This window comes from Chionomys nivalis, chromosome 11 (genome assembly GCF_950005125.1).
Source record: "Chionomys nivalis chromosome 11, mChiNiv1.1, whole genome shotgun sequence".
Classification (NCBI taxonomy): domain Eukaryota; kingdom Metazoa; phylum Chordata; class Mammalia; order Rodentia; family Cricetidae; genus Chionomys; species Chionomys nivalis.
The window spans coordinates 28720715-28743191 of NC_080096.1; the positions used below are offsets into that span (position 1 = coordinate 28720715).

The 22477-nt window shown below is 40.8% G+C and overlaps 1 protein-coding gene across 13 annotated transcripts in view; it reads left to right on the plus strand.

Annotated features, from left to right (window-relative positions):
* The window catches only part of Macf1 (microtubule actin crosslinking factor 1), a 345446-nt gene that overhangs the window by 304191 nt on the left and 18778 nt on the right, over nt 1–22477 (plus strand). For all 13 annotated transcript variants that reach the window (XM_057784472.1, XM_057784473.1, XM_057784479.1 and 10 more), the window contains 25 exons: nt 252–371; nt 1139–1246; nt 2013–2231; nt 3409–3612; nt 5210–5441; nt 6008–6234; nt 7184–7306; nt 7398–7499; nt 7878–7979; nt 8072–8245; nt 8332–8487; nt 8622–8819; nt 9438–9566; nt 10148–10321; nt 11920–12075; nt 12400–12606; nt 12736–12855; nt 13736–13905; nt 14368–14527; nt 15949–16143; nt 16409–16537; nt 18414–18557; nt 18883–19071; nt 20564–20684; nt 21295–21458. In XM_057784472.1, coding sequence (XP_057640455.1) covers nt 252–371; nt 1139–1246; nt 2013–2231; nt 3409–3612; nt 5210–5441; nt 6008–6234; nt 7184–7306; nt 7398–7499; nt 7878–7979; nt 8072–8245; nt 8332–8487; nt 8622–8819; nt 9438–9566; nt 10148–10321; nt 11920–12075; nt 12400–12606; nt 12736–12855; nt 13736–13905; nt 14368–14527; nt 15949–16143; nt 16409–16537; nt 18414–18557; nt 18883–19071; nt 20564–20684; nt 21295–21458 — 4023 coding nt within the window. The remainder of the gene's footprint in view (nt 1–251; nt 372–1138; nt 1247–2012; nt 2232–3408; nt 3613–5209; nt 5442–6007; nt 6235–7183; nt 7307–7397; nt 7500–7877; nt 7980–8071; nt 8246–8331; nt 8488–8621; nt 8820–9437; nt 9567–10147; nt 10322–11919; nt 12076–12399; nt 12607–12735; nt 12856–13735; nt 13906–14367; nt 14528–15948; nt 16144–16408; nt 16538–18413; nt 18558–18882; nt 19072–20563; nt 20685–21294; nt 21459–22477) is intronic.

Below are 22477 nucleotides of genomic sequence, written 5' to 3' on the forward strand. Positions count from 1 at the left end.
AGACTTTTTTAATGATTCCAGCTACATCCCTAATTTGTCTTTAGGATTATTCCTAATCAGTGTAGCATTTTCAATTGCAGTGTATTATGCTTGGTTTGTGATTCTTATAAAATTGTTTTTAGTTTTTAATTTACCTTTTGAGGTACAACTATACTTCTAGAAATCCAGGCTTTTCTGGTGTTGGTTAATTTATAGCTGTAAGAAAGAGACCTTGGCTGCATGTAACTCTTCATTTTTCTTGACTCTGTTAGTACGAGCAAGCTGCAGACGCAGAACTAGCCTGGGTTGCTGAAACAAAGCGAAAGCTGATGGCACTTGGTCCAATCCGTCTAGAGCAAGACCAGACCACGGCTCAGCTGCAGGTACAGAAGGTGAGTATAGACAGCCAAATGCTCACATGTCCTGATTGGGAGAGAGTTAAGGGGGATGGTTTAATGGAATATGATAGAAATTAATCCTTAAATACTTGATTTGGCAGCTGGAGAGATGGCTCAGCGCTTAAGAGCACTGGCTGTTCTTCCAGAGGACCCGAGTTCAATCCTCTGCACCACATGGCAGCTCACAACTGTCTGCACCAGGGAATCTGATACCTTCACACCAGTGCACATAAAATAAAGTTAAATTATCAGAAAAAAAAAAAAAACTTTATTCGGATGAGGAAAATATATTATGTTTGTTCTTTTTATAAAAAAGGATAAGTAGATCTTTGAATCCCAAAAAGAATAGTTAACAGTCTCCTGAATGATTTAGGAAGGAAATGTTTTTGTGAACAACTAAAAATAAGCACTGAAAACAATTTTTCCTTTAAAGATAAGCATTGATAATAGGTAAAAGCTAACCTTTAAGAATACTCTTTATGGCCGGGCGGTGGTGGCGCACGCCTTTAATCCCAGCACTTGGGAGGCAGAGGTAGGCGGATCTCTGTGAGTTCGAGACCAGCCTGGTCTACAAGAGCTAGTTCCAGGACAGGCTCCAAAGCCACAGAGAAAACCCTGTCTCGAAAAACCAAAAAAAAAAAAAAAAAAAAAAAAAAAGAATACTCTTTATGTATTTCACTTGTTGTGTCTGACATTTCACCAGCATGGGCACAGGGCAGGTCCTTTCGCTTCTTGGCTTAATTGCAGTTTACTTTTCAAAGGCTTTCTCCATTGACATCATCCGACACAAAGATTCAGTGGATGAACTGTTCAGTCACCGTGGTGAAATATTTAGCACATGTGGAGAGGAGCAGAAAGCTGTACTGCAGGTGAATTACAGTTGTTATTCGTGCTGCATTTCTTCATCAAGCTAAACTGGAAATAAAACAATGAAGTAATGTTTTAAAAGTGTTGCTTCTCCTACTAGACTTTCTGATAACTGATGGTTAGGGCAGGGCATGGGGCACACGCCCATAGTACCTGAGAGAGTGAAGCAAAAGCCTCTCAAGTTCCAGGCCGTCTAAGTCGTATCTGTCCTTATCTTAAAAGTGCAACCAACACAAGGTGCGTGGTGACCGCTGTTTCTTAGACAAAAGTTGGCCTGAGCTGTTCCTCCTACACTCTAAAGACTAAGTACACGTGTGGAGGCTTCCTCTCCAGTCAGCACTGGGCGTGTGTCTCTCTGCTAGGCTTTTGTTGTTGTTGTTATTTTTGTTTGGTTGGTTTTGGGGATGGAACCTTGGCTGGCCTGGAACTTTCAGAGATGACCTGGCTCTGCCTCCTGCGTCACCATACCCAGCCCTAGAAGATTATTTTTAATTATTTTTCTGTGTGCTGTTTTACTACCTTTTCAACCATATCCATACTTTTCAAATCCTAGACATAATGTGTATGTATGGTAGTTAAATTTGAATTAAATATAAAGAAATTAAAAATCACTTATTCATTAGTCTATTTTAGTTAATTTAGTGTGTTTCTTTACACTTGTTTGTGTGCATGCAATTTTGTGGGAGGCCTTTATGCATCCTGCATTTTTTTTTTAAGGAAAAGAAGCTTCTAATAATATTTCTTTTTCTTTTTCTGTTTGACTTGTAGGAGAAAACTGAGTGCCTAATACAACAATATGAAGCCGTTAGCCTGCTCAACTCAGAGCGCTATGCCCGCCTAGAGCGGGCACAGGTCCTGGTGAACCAGTTTTGGGAAACATACGAAGAGCTTAGCCCCTGGGCTGAAGAAACTCTAGCATTAATAGCACAGCTGCCCCCTCCAGCTGTTGATCATGAGCAACTCAGACAGCAGCAGGAAGAGATGAGGGTAAGGAGCATGCCACTTCTTCCTCAGTGGGGACGGGCCCTGTAACTCACTGAAAACACTTATTAAGGCTTATGGGGTGAATTTTAGGATGCAAAGTTAATTCCTAATTAGAATCTCTTTTCACAGTGAAACGTGTGTTGAAATTTCTTCATCATTCAATATTAATTGATTAAAGATTATAGATGTGTCAGGAAGCTGTCAAGCCAGACATAGTAGTACATACCTGCAGTCCCAGCACTCTAGATGTTGGTGGTCATGAGCTAGAGAACAGCCTAGGTTACAGAGAAAATTCTAGTTCAAGCAGGCTTATAGCCAAATAAGTTAAAAAGTTAAATTCTTCAAAAAGTCAAAGAAATTTTTTAAAAAACGTTTGTATATGGGGAGAAAGAAAGAGCTCACTTGGGCCGGGATTCGCTCAGTGGTAGAACACTCAATGCATGCCTGAGGTCTCAAGTTTGATCCCCAGTGTACAAGAAAAAAAATTGAAAAAAACAGCTAAAAATCAAAGAAATTTAAAATATTTCTGAGATTATTCAGGTATTAAAGTGTGGCTGGCTCTTTCACTTGATGAGAATGGGAGCTGTGAGGGAATTAGAATATTTTTGCCTCCTAGATTTAAGATGAAAGAAATTTATAGATGTATCAGCTACAACTATTGCATGAATTTTTATTAAATGTTCATTTCTGGTTTGTGATTTCTCCTTAGTACTATCCCCATGTTTCTTTAAGTGGAGGTGTAAACTGGACATAGCAATAAAGTCAGAGTGGTTGAGTTACCAAGTGATTGCTGTTAAGTTACCCTGCTTGGTGACTCAGTCTGATGTGTAGATACTGAGCTATGTAATATATTCTATTATGATAATGTGATACCAAGACATACTTAGAAGTGGGATGGATATGCCCAGGAAGACTTGCATAGTGACTGGACATCTGATCTGGGAAATTAAGAGAATTACATAGTATTGGAGCCCAATGGTGAGAGGCTAGGACTTGCTGGTTAACAGTTCAGTTTGTTTCTCTCAAAGCTGTTATTACCTATGATCAAGGTATCTAAATAACCTGATAAACATGCTCATTATTTTTGGTTTGTTATGACCTAGGAATCCTCATTGTATTTTTGTTGCTAATTGCTTATTGTCTTTACTTACTATGTTTTAATTCATGTTTCTTTCCACAGCAACTGAGGGAATCCATTGCTGAACATAAGCCTCATATTGATAAGATACTAAAGATAGGGCCACAGTTAAAGGAGTTAAACCCTGAAGAAGGAAAAATGGTGGAAGAAAAATACCAGAAAGCAGAAAACATGTATGCCCAAATAAAAGATGAAGTGCGCCAACGGGCCCTGGCTCTGGATGAGGCTGTGTCCCAGTCCGCTCAGGTGTGTATGTTTGTGGTAGTTCTCAACTGCCCACTAGCAGTTAGCCTCTCTGTGCAGGAGCACCCAGACACCATGTTGCTAATCCATTATCTGTAGAGTAGGGAACTCTGTCTCCTTGCATTGGTGCACTGACACTGTGAAAGGTGGAATGCATCCTGGCTGATCTATGTAATTGTTTATTGATAGCTTCTCTGAAAGCTTCATGCTACAGTGACTCTTTAGTGGGGATGATTTGAGGATAATTTCATTTTGCAGATCCAAAACTAATGATTACCTCAACAGAAGTCAAGTTCTAATTGAGGCTATTAATGGTGAGATTTAGAATGACAGCACATTAATTTAAGCAGCCAACTTTTTAAGTTCAGAAAAAAGTATGCTTCCATAGGAAATACACCAGAGAAGGGAAAACCACCAGCAGTAGACTTTCAAGCATGTAACTACACACTTCTCAACTAATATATTACTGTTAGTGGTACTCTTGTCATGTCTGGATATTTTATTCCTTGTTGAGTCAATATTTTTGGTTAATACTTGTACTTACTCACGTTTTTCCCCCCCCACCTCCTGTCCCATCTCACTCACATTGTGGAATGTGTTACTTTGTGTTGTTGCTGCCTGCTCCTGTCTTCCCCACATCGTCACATTTCATTGTTGTGTTGACCGCGCCCACCATTACAGATCACAGAGGTAAGGCACCCACTCACTCCGTGGGAGTCAGTGTTCTTATAGAGCTGAAAATTGAGGACAATGCCTATAAGAAAGCTTCATCTTACCTTTTCTGGAAGTTTAATGTGACCATTTTGTTTGACATGGAATATAGAAGTAAGGGAGTAGTGGGAAATGATTTAAGACATTTGTTTCTCTTGTAGGGCACTTGACATTGATGAGCCTTCCTCAAATTAATAAATCCAGAGTTGATTTTAGATGAGGTTTTTATACGAAAACTCTTTCTGTGGTATTCTCTCTTCCCAACTTATATATCAAATTATAAATTCAGAATTTTATGATTTTAGTCATTTTATTCAAAGTACCAGAAAAGTGGGAAGGTTAGATTTGGCCTTCCTTGTTACCATTCATCATGCCAGCACTTCCCTTTCTCTTGTTGCACAGTGTGGGTTGTTAAACTGCATACTATAGTATTTCAGACTCCAGGCACTCAGCAGGTTAAGTTCCCACCATTTACATAGCGGTGGAAGGCACCTTAACTTGTTGCTCTGGTCTGTTGCATGCAGCTGTCATCTGAAGTGCTGAGTTACTGACTCTCAGCAGTTCATAGTCTTGTACCTATCTGATCATATTAGTTGGAGTTTGAGAAGTATTGTGACAATACTAACCATTTTGTGACTTTTTGGTGTATTACTTAGTATTTTTTGACTCAAAAAATAAATACTGTCTTTTTGCCACTCTAATATACCAACACTAGTTTACTAAGTCCAAAACAGGTTTTTAGACAAACCCAACCCTTTAACATAGCCATTGGGCCAGACTGAACATGGGCAATCCTAAACAATAGGTTTATAGTTTGACTTTATGCCCTAACATGTTCCCCAATGTGATAAAGTATTGCTATGATGGCTAATAACCCAATTTTGTTTAGTTTCATGATAAAATTGAACCCATGTTGGAAACTCTGGAGAATCTTTCTTCTCGCCTACGGATGCCGCCCCTGATTCCTGCTGAAGTCGACAAGATTAGAGAGTGCATCAGTGACAATAAAAGTGCTGCCATGGAGCTAGAAAAACTGCAGCCATCCTTTGAGGCCCTGAAACGTCGTGGAGAGGAACTCATTGGGAGATCTCTGGGAGCAGACAAGGATCTGGCTGCAAAAGGTACTTGGTGGATATGATTATTCTTTAAGAAAGAGCACAGACTGAATTCCAGGATGTGGCTATCTCCAACATCCTACCCAGAGTCACTGCTCAAGTAATGAACATTCTAAAAAGTCGTGTAGGATTCATTTAGAATTCAGAACACATTTTCCTATTGAAACAAGTTTACAATTGGGCGCTAGATTCCCATGCCAGGAAACAAATGTTCCTTTAACCCCTAATGTGAGTATCACAGTATCAATAGTGGGCAGAACATAACTACCTTTTGTAACATTTTCCATGGGAAATTCACAGAAAGTTCAACAAAAACACTAGAAAGAAGCATTCCCATTTCAATCCTTAAGTTAAGGACTTTTATCTGATCAGATATTTTGTATGATATTTCCAGATTGCTTCTGTGGTTCCTTTCTTTATAAGGGAGATCAACAAGCAGAAAATACTAGTGTAGAAATGATAGTGATAAAGCTACAATGAACTATAATTTCAGAATTAGATTGAATTTCAATGAGAAATTTAGATTTCAGATTTAGAGAGATTCTGTTCACATCTTTGCTTTACTACTTCAGAAATTCAGGACAAGCTGGATCAAATGGTATTCTTCTGGGAGGACATCAAAGCACGGTCTGAAGAGCGAGAAATTAAATTCCTTGATGTCCTTGAGTTAGCGGAAAAGTTCTGGTATGATATGGCAGCTCTCCTGACGACTATCAAAGACACCCAGGATATTGTCCATGACTTGGAAAGCCCTGGCATTGACCCATCCATCATCAAGCAACAGGTTGAAGCTGCTGAGGTAACAAAAATACAAAACATCATCTTGTGTGTGTGTCCTTTAGCAAAATACTATATCCAAGTTGATTGGGGTGTATGTGCATGTGTGTGGTGGTGATTTTTATTTATTTATTTATTTTTTGTTTTCTTGCAATGCTGAGGATTGAGCCTAGGGTTTCATACATGCTAAGCAAGTGCAGTGCCTCTGAGCTAAGCCCCCAGACCAAGTATGTTGTGGTAGCTGCTTTGTTTCCTTTTTAAGGTGAGACTTTTTTTCCACTTTCAGGGAGGAGATAGACAATAGAAAATAAAAGATTCTGAATTCCTCATCCAGGGATAGCAAGTCACTTAAACACATCTTTTTCCTAGTATTTCTGGGCACTCTAATTTTTGACTAGACGGACCTCACTTGAGAGCCGTTTGGCACAAGCAGTGCCTGTCTCACCATCTTATTTGAGACACTTTTCATATGGAAACTCTCCTCCTCCTCCGTTATCCTTCTCTGTTGGTATGTGAACTGTTTAGATGCTAACAAAGAGCTGATGGTATTTAAGATTATAGCCCAGCTGTGACCTAGTCTATCAGCACCAGCTTTGTGACTGCTGGGTGTTGTTTCATCATATGTTTTTTTCTTGGAACAAGAAGGGCTGGTTAATTATCAAAGCTCATTATACCCTTCAAGTTAATGCTTTCCCTGCCATTTTTGTCATCATTATGTGCTCATATTTTGTGACTTTGTATATAATACATTTGATTTACTTATTTTTTTGATATGTAATTTACATTGACCACTTGAGTATGAGGCTGCACTCTTCTGGATAAGCAATATCTTAAGAGAAAAGACATTTTGTGATTTTTTCAGGTTCTACTTAGTGTTTGCTCTTGATGCAGAGGGCTATGTTGCATTTGCAGAATTTGAGAAGTTATGTTCTGCTTTCTGTTTTGACTCATTTTCTGTCCTTCTCATCTAGACAATTAAGGAGGAGACAGATGGTCTGCATGAGGAATTAGAGTTCATTAGAATCCTTGGAACAGATTTGATTTTCGCCTGTGGAGAAACTGAGAAACCTGAAGTGAAGAAGAGCATTGATGAGGTGTGGAGAGTGGGTGAGGGGTCAGATGAACACAGTGGGTTAGACCAGAGAGGCATTGCTGGAAGGGTTTGATTCAATATTTCTCCCGTAGATGAATAATGCTTGGGAGAATTTAAACAAAACTTGGAAAGAAAGGCTAGAAAAACTTGAGGATGCCATGCAAGCGGCTGTGCAGTATCAGGACACTCTCCAGGTAAGAGGCTAGGAGATGCCCACAAAGGAAATACGTGCTCTACTTTCTCTTGTCATTTCTAAATCTGGAGCGGAGTGGCTCACCCTCAGCATCACAGTATTTTGAAACCTAAGACAGTTGCTTCTACATCTCTGGCCTAAGTTTCCCACGTCTGCTGAGAAAATGTTGACATAATACACATCCAGGTTTCTGCTGTGCTACTGCCATTTTCATTGTCGTTGCCTGCTTGTCATTCCCGTACCCATGCAACTATTCAATGAAGCTGGCCAGATTGTGTAAGTCGCCACCTGCTAGAGGTCCTAAACCCATTTAATCGCGAAGTCCATAGTTGGGAAGGAAATGACCCTTCTCTTCTAACCTCATGTTTGTGTTTTTCAGGCTATGTTTGACTGGCTAGACAACACTGTGATCAAACTCTGCACCATGCCCCCAGTGGGCACTGACCTCAACACTGTCAAAGATCAGTTAAATGAAATGAAGGTTTGTATCTAGGAATGGCTTTGAAAAGAGAATTGCTTCTCTTTAGTCTTGAAAATTTGGTTTATTGTTAACATTAAGTACATCTTTTATAGGAGTTCAAAGTAGAAGTCTACCAACAACAAATTGAGATGGAAAAACTCATTCACCAGGGTGAATTGATGTTAAAGAAAGCTACTGATGAAACAGACAGAGACATTATACGAGAACCATTGACAGAACTCAAACACCTCTGGGAGAACCTGGATGAGAAAATTGCCCATCGACAGGTAAAGCTAGTGGTACCATAGTTTAGTGAACTGTTGTGTACCTTCTCTGATTTCCTAACAAATATTCCTTGTCTTGTCCCGAGCAGCATAAGCTAGAAGGTGCTCTTTTGGCCCTTGGCCAGTTCCAGCATGCCTTAGAGGAACTAATGAGTTGGTTAACTCACACTGAAGAGCTGCTTGATGCTCAGAGACCAATAAATGGAGATCCAAAAGTCATTGAAGTTGAGCTTGCAAAACACCATGTAAGTATTTTCATTTCTACCTAACTCTGTCCATTTGAGACCAGATACTACCAGAAGCTTATGTTCTGTGAACCTTGAGCCAGGTTTATTTGACATCAATTGAGATATCAGTTATGTCATTCAACATTTTTTAGGTTCTGAAAAATGATGTTTTGGCTCATCAAGCCACCGTGGAAACAGTCAACAAAGCTGGCAATGAACTTCTTGAATCTAGTGCTGGAGACGATGCCAGCAGCCTAAGGAGCCGCCTGGAAACCATGAACCAGTGCTGGGAATCTGTGCTGCAAAAGACAGAGGAGAGGGAGCAGCAGCTCCAGTCAACTCTGCAGCAGGTATGCATGTTGTCCAGGTGGCAGAGAGTGTTGGGAGGAGGCCTAAGTGAGGGAAAGGAAGCCCCTTATATAAAGAGCAGCTTTTGATTGGTGGGTCCCTTGGGATTTGTTTGCAGTTCTGTGTATTTACTAATCACAGTTAGTCTTTACTCTGACCAACTTATTTTTTTTTAATTTTTTTATGTTTTATTTAGCATTATTTTATGTGCATTGGTGTGAAGGTGTCAGATCCCCTACAACTGGACAGTTGTGAGCTGCCATGTGGGTGCTGGGAATTGAACCCGGGTCCTCTGGAAGAGCAGTCAGTGCTCTTAACCACTGAGCCATCCCTCCAGCCCCCGACTAACTTATTTTGAGATTCAGGTTTTTCCTATATCATCAAGTCAGGCTTCTCCCTTTTCAGCAATTCCTTAGTCCATTCATCAGATTGTATTAGGCATCAATACTGTGTTATAGTTAGATTTTGGTCATAAGCAAGCAGATTGTGCCATTCCAGAAACGATATAACTACTGTGCCTGGGAGCAGCTTCAGATTCCTCCCAGTAAGCTCAGGATCATTCCAAAAGTTTGCTTTTACACTTGCTTACTGATACTGTTGATATGTCTTTTTCTCAAAAGGCCCAGGGTTTCCACAGTGAAATTGAAGATTTCCTCTTGGAACTCAATAGAATGGAGAGCCAGCTTTCTGCATCTAAGCCTACAGGAGGACTCCCTGAGACTGCTAGAGAACAGCTTGACACACACATGGTAATAGCAGCTCTTCAAATTGCACATAAGCATCTCTGTTCAGTAGCCTCTCTGAGAGACGCTAGTGCAGCTCATCTGCAGACCTTAGTGCCTGACACAGGCAGCAGTAGTGAAAGGAAGAGCCAGCCAGAGCGGCATCGGTGAGCTGGTAAACCATCCATCTGGTGGGCACCAGGGTATTGACTAGAGCTGAGAGCATTGCCAGAGTGTTTGTGTTCAGTAAGGGTTCAGGAGAAATCTGAGCAGTGTTGACAGTGTTTTAAGAGAGCCTATTGAGAACAAAAGGCAACATAATTTTTAGGGAAATCCTTAATAAAAAGCAATAATAAATTATTACAGACTACTTTTGAGATCTTTGATCCTTAAAAAAATTATTTTCTTGGTGAGTTGATTGTTTTCATATTAAGGAAGAATTATAGATTTTATTTAATAATAGCTCATATTTTGACCTGAACCTAAAAGAAACTTCTATCAAGACAAGGCCTTTAGGGATTTTCCCGGGCTGTGCTATTGAAGTCTATGTATATGGAGTCTTCCAGGAAGTAGGTATTGTTGATATCTTTCCCTGCGTTCTCTTGTAGGAACTGCATTCTCAGCTGAGAGCCAAGGAAGAGACTTACAATCAGCTGCTTGACAAGGGAAGGCTTATGCTCCTCAGCCGTGGTGATTCTGGGTCTGGCTCAAAGACTGAGCAGAGCGTGGTTCTCTTGGAACAGAAGTGGCACGTGGTCAGCAGTAAGATGGAAGAAAGAAAGGTACCACCACAGAAACGTTGTTTGGCAATGTGTTTGGTGACCATAGGCATTACTGTCCCTGTTTTGGGGAGATTTTGAAGATGGTATGTTGTGATGGTGAACTTACCCTCACAGTGCGCTCCATATTAACCTGTCTGTGATTCCTGTCGTCTGTGTCCCTTACGGCATTAGCTCCTGTCGGTCTTCGGTTTATAGTTGCTCCTTTTCCCCACCTCCAGGAAGACACCGCTGCCTGTTACTGTTAGTACTGGACTTCATATCTGACACTAACGCCAGTGTGGGTTTCTACTTGAAAACAAAGTTTAACATAGAATCGAGAAGTCGGGGACAGGGCATTATAAGTGTGACCAGCAACTTTCTGTAAGGATTTTTACTAGAAACCAGGAGAAAGGTCAATTATGACCTCTTCCTGCTAATCCTCAGAAACAGGATTTTCTTTGTTTTTTGTTTTTTTTTTTTCATTTTTTAAAATTTTTATTTAAATATTTTATTTTCAGGAGTCAGGCCCAAATCAGTCCTCATTGCTCTAAAAAATCATTTATTAAAGATGTATAGTGCCTTATTTAAGAATAGACTTCAGTATTAATTTCTAGATGTGTCTGAAAGCTTTGTGATTATAGTGTCCACCAGAGTTGTTTATATTGGTTGATACTTTTTTTTTCAGTGGTGGAGATTGAACCTAGGACATCATTCATGCTGGGCAAGCATTCTACCACTGCATGTTGTATGCTTTTAGAACATTAATTATAAAGTAACCTGAAATGATAAAGAAAAAAATGTAATTTAATCAGCTGCAATTAGTTACAGTTTAAGTTTTCAGTGTACTTTTTGAATGTATTCATTTTTAGTATATTCTGGATATAATCATCTTTTAAAAACCATCATTTATTTTGCCTGCCTAGTAGATGGCCCCAAGTATCCACTAAGAAGCCAGGACTAGAAATCCCTGAGAATGGAGCTCGTGAACCCTGGGCTGGGATGTACTAATGGAGATTAGCTCTCGCCCTGAATGACCATTACTTTCTGTCATTCTGATTTAAGTGAGAGTAGCTTAAAAAGTTATATTTCAGTGTGTTCCTAGAGTTCTGTGGCATCAGCACACATTTCAGACTCAGGTACTTCATGTTACACTTTCTAAAAACATGTATTTAGACAGTGAACACTGCAGGAGCAGTGTCTTTACAGCCAAGCACTCTTCATTTACTTTCTCCACACCATAAGATATGCATTAAATGTGGGTTTTTACCTGGATCAGGATTTAGGTTCTGTAGCTATCACTACCACTAGAGCATGCTCACTTCTACTTACTGAGTAGTTTGTGCTTTCCTTAAATGATCCAGGAAGCAGAGAGTGGCCAAGAAAATGTAAACACTAATTATGCCTTTTCCTTGTTCATTTATTCAGTTCTTGTCCAGGTGTGTCTAGATTCAGACACCTAACATTTAGAATTTCCATCTTTTGTATTTGAGGTGTATTTAGTGGTTCATTAGATGAGTTTTCCTATCTAGGATTATTTAATCTGGTATACATCTCATGTTTTTGTTGTATAATTTCTGAACGTGGTACTTTTTCTTCTGTGTGTTTTATTTAAAATTTAGTCAAAGCTCGAAGAGGCCCTCAGCCTGGCAACAGAATTCCAGAATTCCCTGCAAGAATTTATCAACTGGCTTACTCTGGCAGAGCAGAGTTTAAACATCGCCTCGCCTCCCAGTCTGATTTTGAACACTGTTCTTTCCCAGATAGAAGAGCATAAGGTAACTGCCTTAAGATGATGTCACTTTCCCTTTAAAAGGATTCATGCAAAGGAGTGCTCCTTTGTCTTTTTCTTTTATTTATTTATTTATTTATTTATTTATTTATTTATTTATTTATTTTATTTTTTATGGATTTTCGAGACAGGGTTTCTCCGTAGCTTTTTTTCCTGTCCTGGAACTAGCTCTTGTAGACCAGGCTGGCCTCGAACTCACAGAGATCCGCCTGCCTCTGCCTCCCGAGTGCTGGGATTAAAGGCGTGCGCTACCACCGCCCGGCTTCCTTTGCCTTTTTCTATGACTAAAACAAGCAATATTTTCCCACAGGTTTTTGCAAATGAAGTAAACGCTCATCGAGACCAGATCATCGAGCTGGATCAAACAGGGAACCAGTTAAAGTTCCTTAGTCAGAAACAGGATGTTGTCTTGATCAAGAATCTGTTAGTTAGTGTCCAGTCTCGGTGGGAGAAGGTTGTTCAGAGATCTGTTGAAAGGGGGAGATCACTGGATGATGCCAGGAAGCGGGCAAAACAAGTAAGTTATTAAAGAAGGCACTGAGTCTGTGAAAGCCTTGAGTCCTGAACCTCTGAAATGGTGATCATGGATGAGTTGTACAGTTCGCATATTCTTTTCTGTTACAATATACATCTTACTTAATTTTAGTTCTATGAAGCTTGGAAAAAACTGATTGACTGGCTAGAAGATGCAGAGAGTCATCTGGACTCAGAACTGGAGATTTCCAATGACCCAGACAAAATAAAACTCCAGCTTTCTAAACATAAGGTAAAGTGGTTCATTGCTGTGAGGTCCTAAGCTTGGTATTCACCAAAGCTTGTTGCTTGATAAAAATAGAAACCAGAGCCTATTTAAAATAGTTGATCACATTAAAATATCAACAAGGGGCTAAGAATGTAAATCATTTGATAAGAGTTCTTGCTTGGCATGGACAAGGTCCTACATTTTGTCTCAAAAAAAAAAAAATTCAAGATGAAAGTTAAGCATGGTGGCAAATTCCTATAATCCTATTCTATTGCTTTACAACCTGAGGCAAGAGGGATGAGAGTTAAAGAGTAGCTTGGGCTTCATAGAAGAATTCCAGGCCAGCTTGAGCCACATAGCATGGTTTGCAATGCTATGGATTAAATTTAGGCTTTATATAAGCTGGACAAGTGTTCTTGGTGCTATGCACCAATCCTAAGAGTCCATGGGATACCTAGATAAGATAAAAGTCATATTCTATCTAATAGTTTAAACAAACTGGTTATATGAGCATTTAAGCCAAAATATGGGGTTTTAGAAATTACCATGTGCTGTTTTGTATGGTATACATGAAAGTTACAAATTTCTTTTAAGAGTAAGCTAGTTTAGTTTAGTTTTTAGTTTAGCTTTGTTTTATTTGGGGCTTTCTGTGTGTGCGCACGTGTGTGTGTGTGTGTGAGAGAGAGAGAGAGAGAGAGAGAGAGAGAGAGAGAGAGAGAGTTGTTGTTTTTAATGCTATATATAGTTTATAAACCTGGAAACTAAAAAAAAGAATTTGATTACAAATCAAAATATACCCTACACTGTTGGGACTGGGAATTAAACCCAAGACCTCATGCTATTATCTAATTTTTAGTAAGTATGTATGTATTATTTGCTTATTTTTCTTTATTTCTGGAAACAGGAATTTCAGAAAACTCTCGGTGGCAAACAGCCTGTGTACGACACCACAATCAGAACTGGCAGAGCACTCAAAGACAAGACTTTGCTTGCTGATGACACTCAGAAACTCGACAACTTGCTAGGAGAAGTCAGAGACAAATGGGATACCGTCTGTGGCAAGTCTGTAGAGCGGTAAGCATGCGTCTGTCCCCTCGTAAGGGTAGACCCATACAGATATGGTATGCCAAATTATCTTAAGAGATTGTCACTAGATAGGAATGAGGGGGGCTGGGTAGCTAGTGACTTAGAACACCTGTTGCTCTTGCAGAGACCTGGGTTTGCTTCCTGGCATCTATATGTGGCTCATGTTCATGTCAGTGATAGATACCTGTAACTCCAGTTCTCGGGGATCCAACTCCCTCATTTGACCAGACACACATAGGTGCACATATACACCTGCAGGCAAACCACTCATAAAACAGATCAGTCTAGACATCTAGGCATCTAGGCATTTCTCTCATTTCTTTACAGTCTATATTCCTAACTATTCTAACATAGAAACTTACAGAGTTTAAGCAGTATTCCATTTCAGCAATCAGGATTGTGAGCATGTCTTCTTTTTTTAAATCCCTAAATTCTGTATGCCTTTCTTAGGCAGCACAAGTTGGAAGAAGCCTTACTGTTTTCAGGCCAGTTCATGGATGCTTTGCAGGCCTTAGTTGACTGGTTGTACAAGGTGGAGCCACAGTTGGCTGAGGATCAGCCTGTACACGGGGACCTTGACCTCGTCATGAACCTCATGGATGCCCATAAGGTAAGGAGTAGAAATTGACTTCTGCTCTGTGTTGACCATCTGGAGAAGAATAAATGTCTGATGTGGAGGAGCAGCCCTTTGTCCTCTGTGTCTAAACAAACTTTTGACCATGTGTGGTGGTACATGGCCTTTAATCTCTGTAGTTCAAGGCTAGCCTGGTTCCGGGACAGCCAGGGATACAGAGAAACGCCCTTGCAAAAAAGAAAAAAAAACTTGCTGGGATTCTGCATCAGTCACAAAGAATTTACCAAAATTGGTTTGATTCAGATTTGGCAGCATGTGAAGAGCTTCTCCCTGTTTGTCTCTTGGTTGAGTCACAAATGAAATTAAAATTCAGAGGAAGACTGTTAAGAAATCCATTCCCGCTAACACCTAAAATGGAAATGGGAGATTTTTCCTAAGCACTTTGTATAGTAACAAGCCTACCACCTTGTATACCACCAGTTCTCTGTCCTATACCTGTTGTGTTGAGCTGTATAATGGTCTCCTGTTTTAACACAAAACATTCCACTTTGCTTTGAAATTATATCACATTCTATGGGCTAATGAGATAGCTTGACAGGTGATGGTGCTCGCTGCCAAGGCTGATAGCCCAGGTTCAATCCCTGGAACCCACATGGTGGAAGGAGAGACCTGACACATAAACAAAAACAGGACTAAGTATAATGTACCGCATCGTCTGGACTCCAGATAGGTTCTTACTGTTCCCCTCCATTCTAGAAACTTTTCAGATTAAGAATCATTTCTAGAGTCAAGTGAATCAGAATGTCTGAACTAACGGCTACAGCTTCTGGCTTTTGGTTGGGGGGGGGGTTGTTTTTGAAGACAGCTCTTGCTGGAACTGGCTTTGTAGGTCAGGCTGGCCCCAAAACTCAGAGATCCACCTGCCTCTGCTTCCTGTTTTTGTTGTGGTTGTTTGGTTTGTAGACTGTGTTTTACTGTGTTGTGTAGCCCCTGGTTTTGTTTGTTTGTTTGTTTGTTTGTATGTTTTAAAAGCAAAGTTGGAGTTTGCTGAGAAACCGGTTGAATATAAATTTAAGCCCAGGCATTAAGGGATAAAGGGGTTGGTAGTGCAGGCTTCTTGAGAGTCACCTGTTTGTTCTCTCTGACATGCCATTCTGCCTTGCTGTGCATAATGAAGACACATGATAAGAACCTACCAAGCAGATTACAAAACACGGGTCAGACACAGGACTAGAGAGATTGCTCCCCAGTTAAGAGCACTTTTCGTTCAGTTCTCAGTACCCATATGGTGACTCACTACCATATTTCTAGTTCCGAGATCTGACACCCTCTTCTGGCCTTTATGGGCACTAAGCATGCACATGGCATACAAACTACAGACACTGCCCTCATACACAAAATAAAATAAGTATTTAAAAATTAAAAAAGAAATTAATTCTCATTTCTTCTTTAACTAGGTTTTCCAGAAAGAATTGGGAAAGCGAACGGGCACTGTTCAGGTCCTGAAGCGGTCAGGCAGAGAGCTGATTGAGAACAGTAGGGACGACACAACGTGGGTCAAGGGGCAACTCCAGGAACTGAGTACTCGCTGGGATACTGTGTGCAAACTCTCTGTTTCCAAGCAAAGCCGACTTGAGCAGGCCTTAAAACAGGTAAGATAAATTTGTAGGAGACCTGAGCATATGGGTCTTAGTTTCTTTACCAGGACAATGAAGTCCCATGGTCTTGGAACAAAAATGAAGTTGATAATCTGAACATTCTGTGGGACTTTGATCAGTCATTGAACTGTTTTTCAAAGGTCTACAAATTAAAGTGACCTTCTTGTCACTGGATCTGGATACTTTTCCAGCATGCTTTTGGTGTCTGGTGCCTCAGGCACAGAGGGAGTCCAGATCTTCTTGTGCTTGGTTGTTTCAGGCAGAAGAGTTTCGGGACACAGTCCATATGCTGTTGGAGTGGCTTTCTGAAGCAGAACAAACACTTCGCTTCCGAGGGGCCCTTCCTGACGACACAGAGTCCCTACAGTCTCTCATTGACACGCACAAGGTAGCCTAGCCTCAAGGTTTGATGATCTGTGCTACTTGACCATGGTGAGAATTGCCCCACCAATAACGAAAAGCGGGACTTGCTTGTAAATGTCAGACCTCATGAAAAGAAAAACCAGAGTGGTCTGTGTGTGTACCCAGCAGAAACCTGAAGCTTTGTGATGCCTGTCATCAGTATTCATTCATTTGTATATAACTCACTCATATTGGCTTTATATTTTTTAAGATGTATTTATTTTTATTTTATGTATATGGTTTTGCCTATGTGTATGTCTGTGCACCTTATGCATGGCTGGTGTGCAAGAGAACCAGATCAGATTCCCAAGAGCTGGAGTTACGGATAGTTGTGGACTAACATGGAGGTGCTGGCAATCAAACCCAATTAAACAAGTAAAACCACACAGGGTTCTAAAAGGAAATGCAGAACATTTCCCTTTCTAAGTTTTGTTTGTTGGTTGGCTAGATTTTGAGATGGGGTCTTATGTACCGTTGAACTCCCAAACACCCTACCTCAACCTCCCAGGTGCTAGGATTACAAGTGTGTTATCATACCCAACTCCATTTTACTTCTCTCCTGTACATGCCTTTATCTGACCTAGCTTATGTTACTAACTTTTTGGTCCTTATCTGATCTTCTAAAACCACTTAGCATGCTGCAGAATAAAGCATGGTCTGTGGGGCCTCAGTCAGCTCTAGTGAAGGAGGAAATGTTTCATCTTATCTATATAGATATTTTAATTTTAGTTTTCTTGTCAAATTCTATTGTGGTAGGAATTTTTAAATATTAGGGCTTTACGGCTATCATCATTTTTCTAAAAAAAAAATACTTTAAATACAGAAATCAAAGGTCTGGAGAGATGTCTCAGCAGTTAAGAATGCTGCTTTCTTAGAGATTCTAACATCTACATGGTAGCTCATAGCTGTCTTTAACTCTTCTGGCCTCGCCGGGCGGTGGTGGCGCACGCCTTTAATCCCAGCACTCGGGAGGCAGAGGTAGGCGGATCTCTGTGAGTTCGAGACCAGCCTGGTCTACAAGAGCTAGTTCCAGGACAGGCTCCAAAACCACAGAGAAACCCTGTCTCGAAAAACCAAAAAAAAAAAAAAAAAAAAAAAAAAACAACTCTTCTGGCCTCTTCCAATATCAGGCACACACATGGTGCACATACATACAGGCAAAATATTCATACACATAAAATGTGTTAATAAAATGGAAATGAAGCCGGGCGGTGGTGGCGCACGCCTTTAATCCCAGCACTCGGGAGGCAGAGGCAGGCGGATCTCTGTGAGTTCGAGACCAGCCTGGTCTACAAGAGCTAGTTCCAGGACAGGCTCCAAAACCACAGAGAAACCCTGTCTCGAAAAACCAAAAAAAAAAAAAATAAAAAAAAAAATAAAATGGAAATGAGAACTGGAGCAGAGGGAATAGACGTACACCATTGTCCCTAGTCTCTGTGTCATCTCTAAGTGAGCATCATTCCTACACTTTTGACCTGGATACACCATGTTAGTCACACCTGCATACAAACAGGCTTTTTCACAAACACAGCAAACTGCTCACATGAGGGCTCCAATGAATTTAGTAGTCCTGTCATCATGACCATTTTCACTCTGCCAGGTTGCTCTCACCTGCTTCCATTTTCCTTTGTCGACTATTGCTTGTTCTTGTTGCCTTTAGATTTCTGTGGTCTCCTGTAGCATTAGCTTCATCCCAGTGTCTTAACACTGTGTGTGGCTGCTTACAGGGAGTTACCCTGCAATTTCAAGGCCTGTGTTAACACATAGGAAGAAAACAATGAAATGTTTCTTCTTTTAATATAAATTCATGGTACTGATAGGTAGATTTGTCAAGTTTTGGGTTTTGGCTCATGTTTATATAGGAGTTTATGAAGAAAGTAGAAGAAAAACGGGTGGATGTGAACACAGCAGTGGCGATGGGAGAAGTTATCCTGGCTGTCTGCCATCCTGATTGCATCACGACCATCAAACACTGGATCACCATCATCCGAGCTCGCTTTGAGGAGGTGAGTCGGAGTCACAGTGAGTCCATCAGATAAAGGCCCTTTTGAGTGACTGGTACAGTGAACTGCTCGTCACTAGCTTCTACGGACACCTTATGTTTTGCTTCCTTCCTTCCTGAGAAGTTTGTGTCGAATAGAATGTGTTAGGTTTGCGTTTGGCAGAAATGACTCCTTTTTCTACCTCTCGGCTTGAGCTTTCTCAGCTGAAGTCAGAGAGGAATCTCTTGGTTCCTTAAGTTGGTCCCTCCTCTGAGTAAAAGGTGTATGATCAGGTGGCTTTGAAACAAACAAAAAGATGTGTTTTTCTGTTTTCTTTCTCTCTCTACAGGTCCTGACATGGGCAAAACAACACCAGCAACGCCTGGAAGCAGCTCTGTCAGAACTGGTGGCTAATGCTGAGCTCCTGGAAGAACTCTTAGCCTGGATCCAGTGGGCTGAGACCACCCTAATTCAGCGGGATCAGGAGCCTATCCCTCAGAATATAGACCGAGTTAAAGCTCTTATCACTGAGCATCAGGTATCTTGCTTCTCTGTGTCTTCTGTGTGTTGTGGACCATATTCCCATCCTTACTGTATCTACCACTACAGACTTAGCAATTTGCATCAGCTCTGTTTATAAGTTTTCATGCATTAGAAGTCAAGGCATGGTTTAGCATCTTAGGGTGTCATCAGGCAGAAATCACGATTTCCTCAATATTGAGGTGTTGTGCTTTGAGATACTGCTCTAGCCAATAGTTTTGCAGTTCTCATGTGGAGCTCTCATGGATCCTCTGCCATATTTATTTGTTTTCTTGACAGTTCAGTTCCTTGTACTTGTAGGATTGAAGACTCTTATTTTCTGCTGGGTGGTGGTGGCACACACCTTTAATCCCAGCACTCAGGAGGCAGAGGCAGGCGGATCTCTGTGAGTTCAAGGCCAGCCTGGGCTACAGAGAGAGTACCAGTACAGGCTCCAAAGCTACATAGAGAAACCCTGTCTCAAAAAAACAAAAAAAGAAATAAAAAAAAAAAAGACTCTCTTTTTTTTTTTTTTTTTTTTTTTCTGGCTCCAGCTGTTCTTGGAGGCCACTAGCTGAAACAGTTTAGAGTCTTCTTTTGAAGATGAAGTGTGCCCCATGGAGTATCCACTCACGGTTTCACAGGCATTGCACGGGGAAGTTCACCAGAAGTGGAAATCTTAGAGCCCAGCTTAGAAGCCTGACCTTTGCTGGAGCCAGAAACCTATTGGCCTGACAGCATTTTATCACAGAGATAGGAAAAGTAGTCCTAGCCAATCTCCTGTCACTCTGCCTTCTGTACTAAAGGAATAATAATTCCTCTCAAGCATAGGTCAGATCATGTTAAAATCCTTCACTTGCCCCCTATTGGTCTTGAGAAAATCCTAATTCCACAGCTAAACATGGGCCTTTGGGATCCCCTGCCTACCCCTCCAGCCCCATTTGTTGCTAATCCTTTGATTGTACCCTCTCGCCACTAAATGAAATGAAGAGTCCTGGTCCACAGCACTTCTGGTCAGCCTTCTGTGTCTGTCCAGACTGTCCGTCAGAACTGCCCTCTGTTCCTCAGCAGTTCAGCCCCAGGCCACTCTGTTGTCACTTACTCAGGTCTTCTCTGCATAGCTGTGTAACATTTAGCATTAACTTCTTGGTTTTCATCACTCGGCTGTGAGTTCCTTGAAGGCAGAGGCCATCTCTTCTCTTCCTCCTTCAGTCTTTAGTCCTAATCAAGTGCTTTGGTCAGTCATTCTCCATATGTATCTGTCTGTCCCCTCTCTTTTTTCTTTCTGTGTGTAGTGTGTTTCAGTCCAGGGCCTTATATGTGCTGAGCAAATACTTTACCATTGAGTTATACTCCCGGCCCAATTTAGTTTTTTGTTAGGGGGTAAGAAGTTACACAGGCAGTCTGTCACTTGGGCAGTCTACCATGGGTTGGCCTTTGTTAGTAAAGACTTTCCATTTTAGATAAAAAAAAACTCTGAATTTTCTTAACTAATTTCTTATATTTATCAGTCATTCATGGAGGAGATGACACGCAAACAACCTGATGTGGACCGGGTCACCAAGACATATAAGAGGAAGAGTGCAGAGCCTGCCCATGCTCCTTTCATCGAGAAGCCCCGCGGTGGTAGCAGTATGTTTCCAGCCCACTAGTTTAGGATGCTTCCTTCTGCTAATCACAGATGGGGCTTCACAGTGCCATTGCGAGAGCTGTGTTCATATTGACTCTAGACAATAATCTCTCGTTTTGAAACTTTACTTTTCTAACAATGACTAGTTATACTTTATTTGTTTATTTATTTTTATTGATTAATAAGAAGCTTCGAGGTGGTGAAGCCTGTTCTGTTATTTAACAGTGGCCTTTCATTGTTGTGTTTATATTGCACTGGTCTAATTGTAAATAAGCCCTAATGGAATCCACCGCTGTTTTCTGAGTTGATGTGTCCTCGGGTTTCTAAAAGCCTAATTGACTGGGTGTGTGTAGGGGTGGGTACTTTTCGCTGGTTTAGAGGAGAGGCAGTGGTTCTGGAGTTAGTATGCCTCTGTTCCCATGTTTCTTCTTGGTTATGAAGTAGATATTATTGTAAAACATTAGTTCATATATTCAGTACTTTCTTGATTTTTTGAGGCAGTGTCTCATCTATCCCAAAGCTAGCCTCAACTCGATATATAGCCTAGCATACAGCTGTTTCTTTATGGACTAGCAAAAGCATTTCTAATCATGTGATTATTTTTCCACTTAGGAAAGTCCTTGAGTCAACCCACACCTCCTCCCATGCCAATCCTCTCACAATCTGAAGCAAAAAACCCACGAATCAACCAGCTCTCTGCCCGCTGGCAGCAAGTATGGCTGTTAGCACTGGAACGCCAGCGGAAGCTGAATGATGCCTTGGACAGACTAGAGGAGGTAAACACTATCCTTTAGAGCTCGCTGTGTGCCTTTATCTACTTCTCAGAAGTAAAGTCAGCCCTTCACTCACTTACTCTCCTTTTTCAAGCCCCCGAATAAGAAAAGATAGGTTTCTTAAGAAAACCATTCAAACAAAAGAAATCTGAGCCATATGGTATAAAACTATAAATCAGACCTTCCATAAAAGAGGGAGGTCTGTGGTCTGAGTTTCCTCAACAGCTTACTATAATTCAGTTTCAGAAACAAAGCTTCCAAGGTTGCTTCTAAATGTGTAGTTTGTATAAAAGGGGAGTTAGGCATGGTGGCACATGCTTATAATCCTAGCACTTAGGCAGAGACAAGTGGATCTCTGAATTTGTGGTCACCCTGGTCTACAAATGAGTTCTAGAATAGTCAGGGCTACACAGAAAAATTCTGACTCAGGAACCGCCCCCCCCCCAAAAAAAAAAAGCCTTGTTAGTGATGCTGTCTTCCTGTCATAGGAAGGTAGAAAGGTAGGTAGGTATTCCACAGCTATGAAAGAAGAGCAACTTTTTATAATCCTGTTTCTTGTTAGTCTTAGAATAGATCAGGAAAAGCAAGTCAGTTCTGAACTCTCCTCTAAGGTACACGGCACTGCACTTCCTCCTTTCTAACACAAGCATCTAATATCTTTTATATTCTTTCGTTTGTGCATATCAAAGCAGCTATGCCCAGAAGTGAGTGTTCTATGTTTTTTTGTTGTTGTTGTTACTTCCGTAGGTCAGTTGCATTTTAAGCACATTGGTTGCCGCCTCTCCCTTTCCCCATTCCTTCTAACTTTTAGTTTGAAAGACCAAAGGGGAAAATGTTGTGCTGTTAAGTCATTCTGTGAATCACTAACATGGTCCAAGTAGCTTAAAAAAAAAAAAAACCCTGCCCTATCTTTATACAGGCCTGCTTTCCACCAGTCCAACTACTTAGTAGAGATGTTGTGTGGGCATTTGCTCCCTCTGGTGAAATTCCAAAGAAACATGCTTGGATGTAGGGTTGCATTC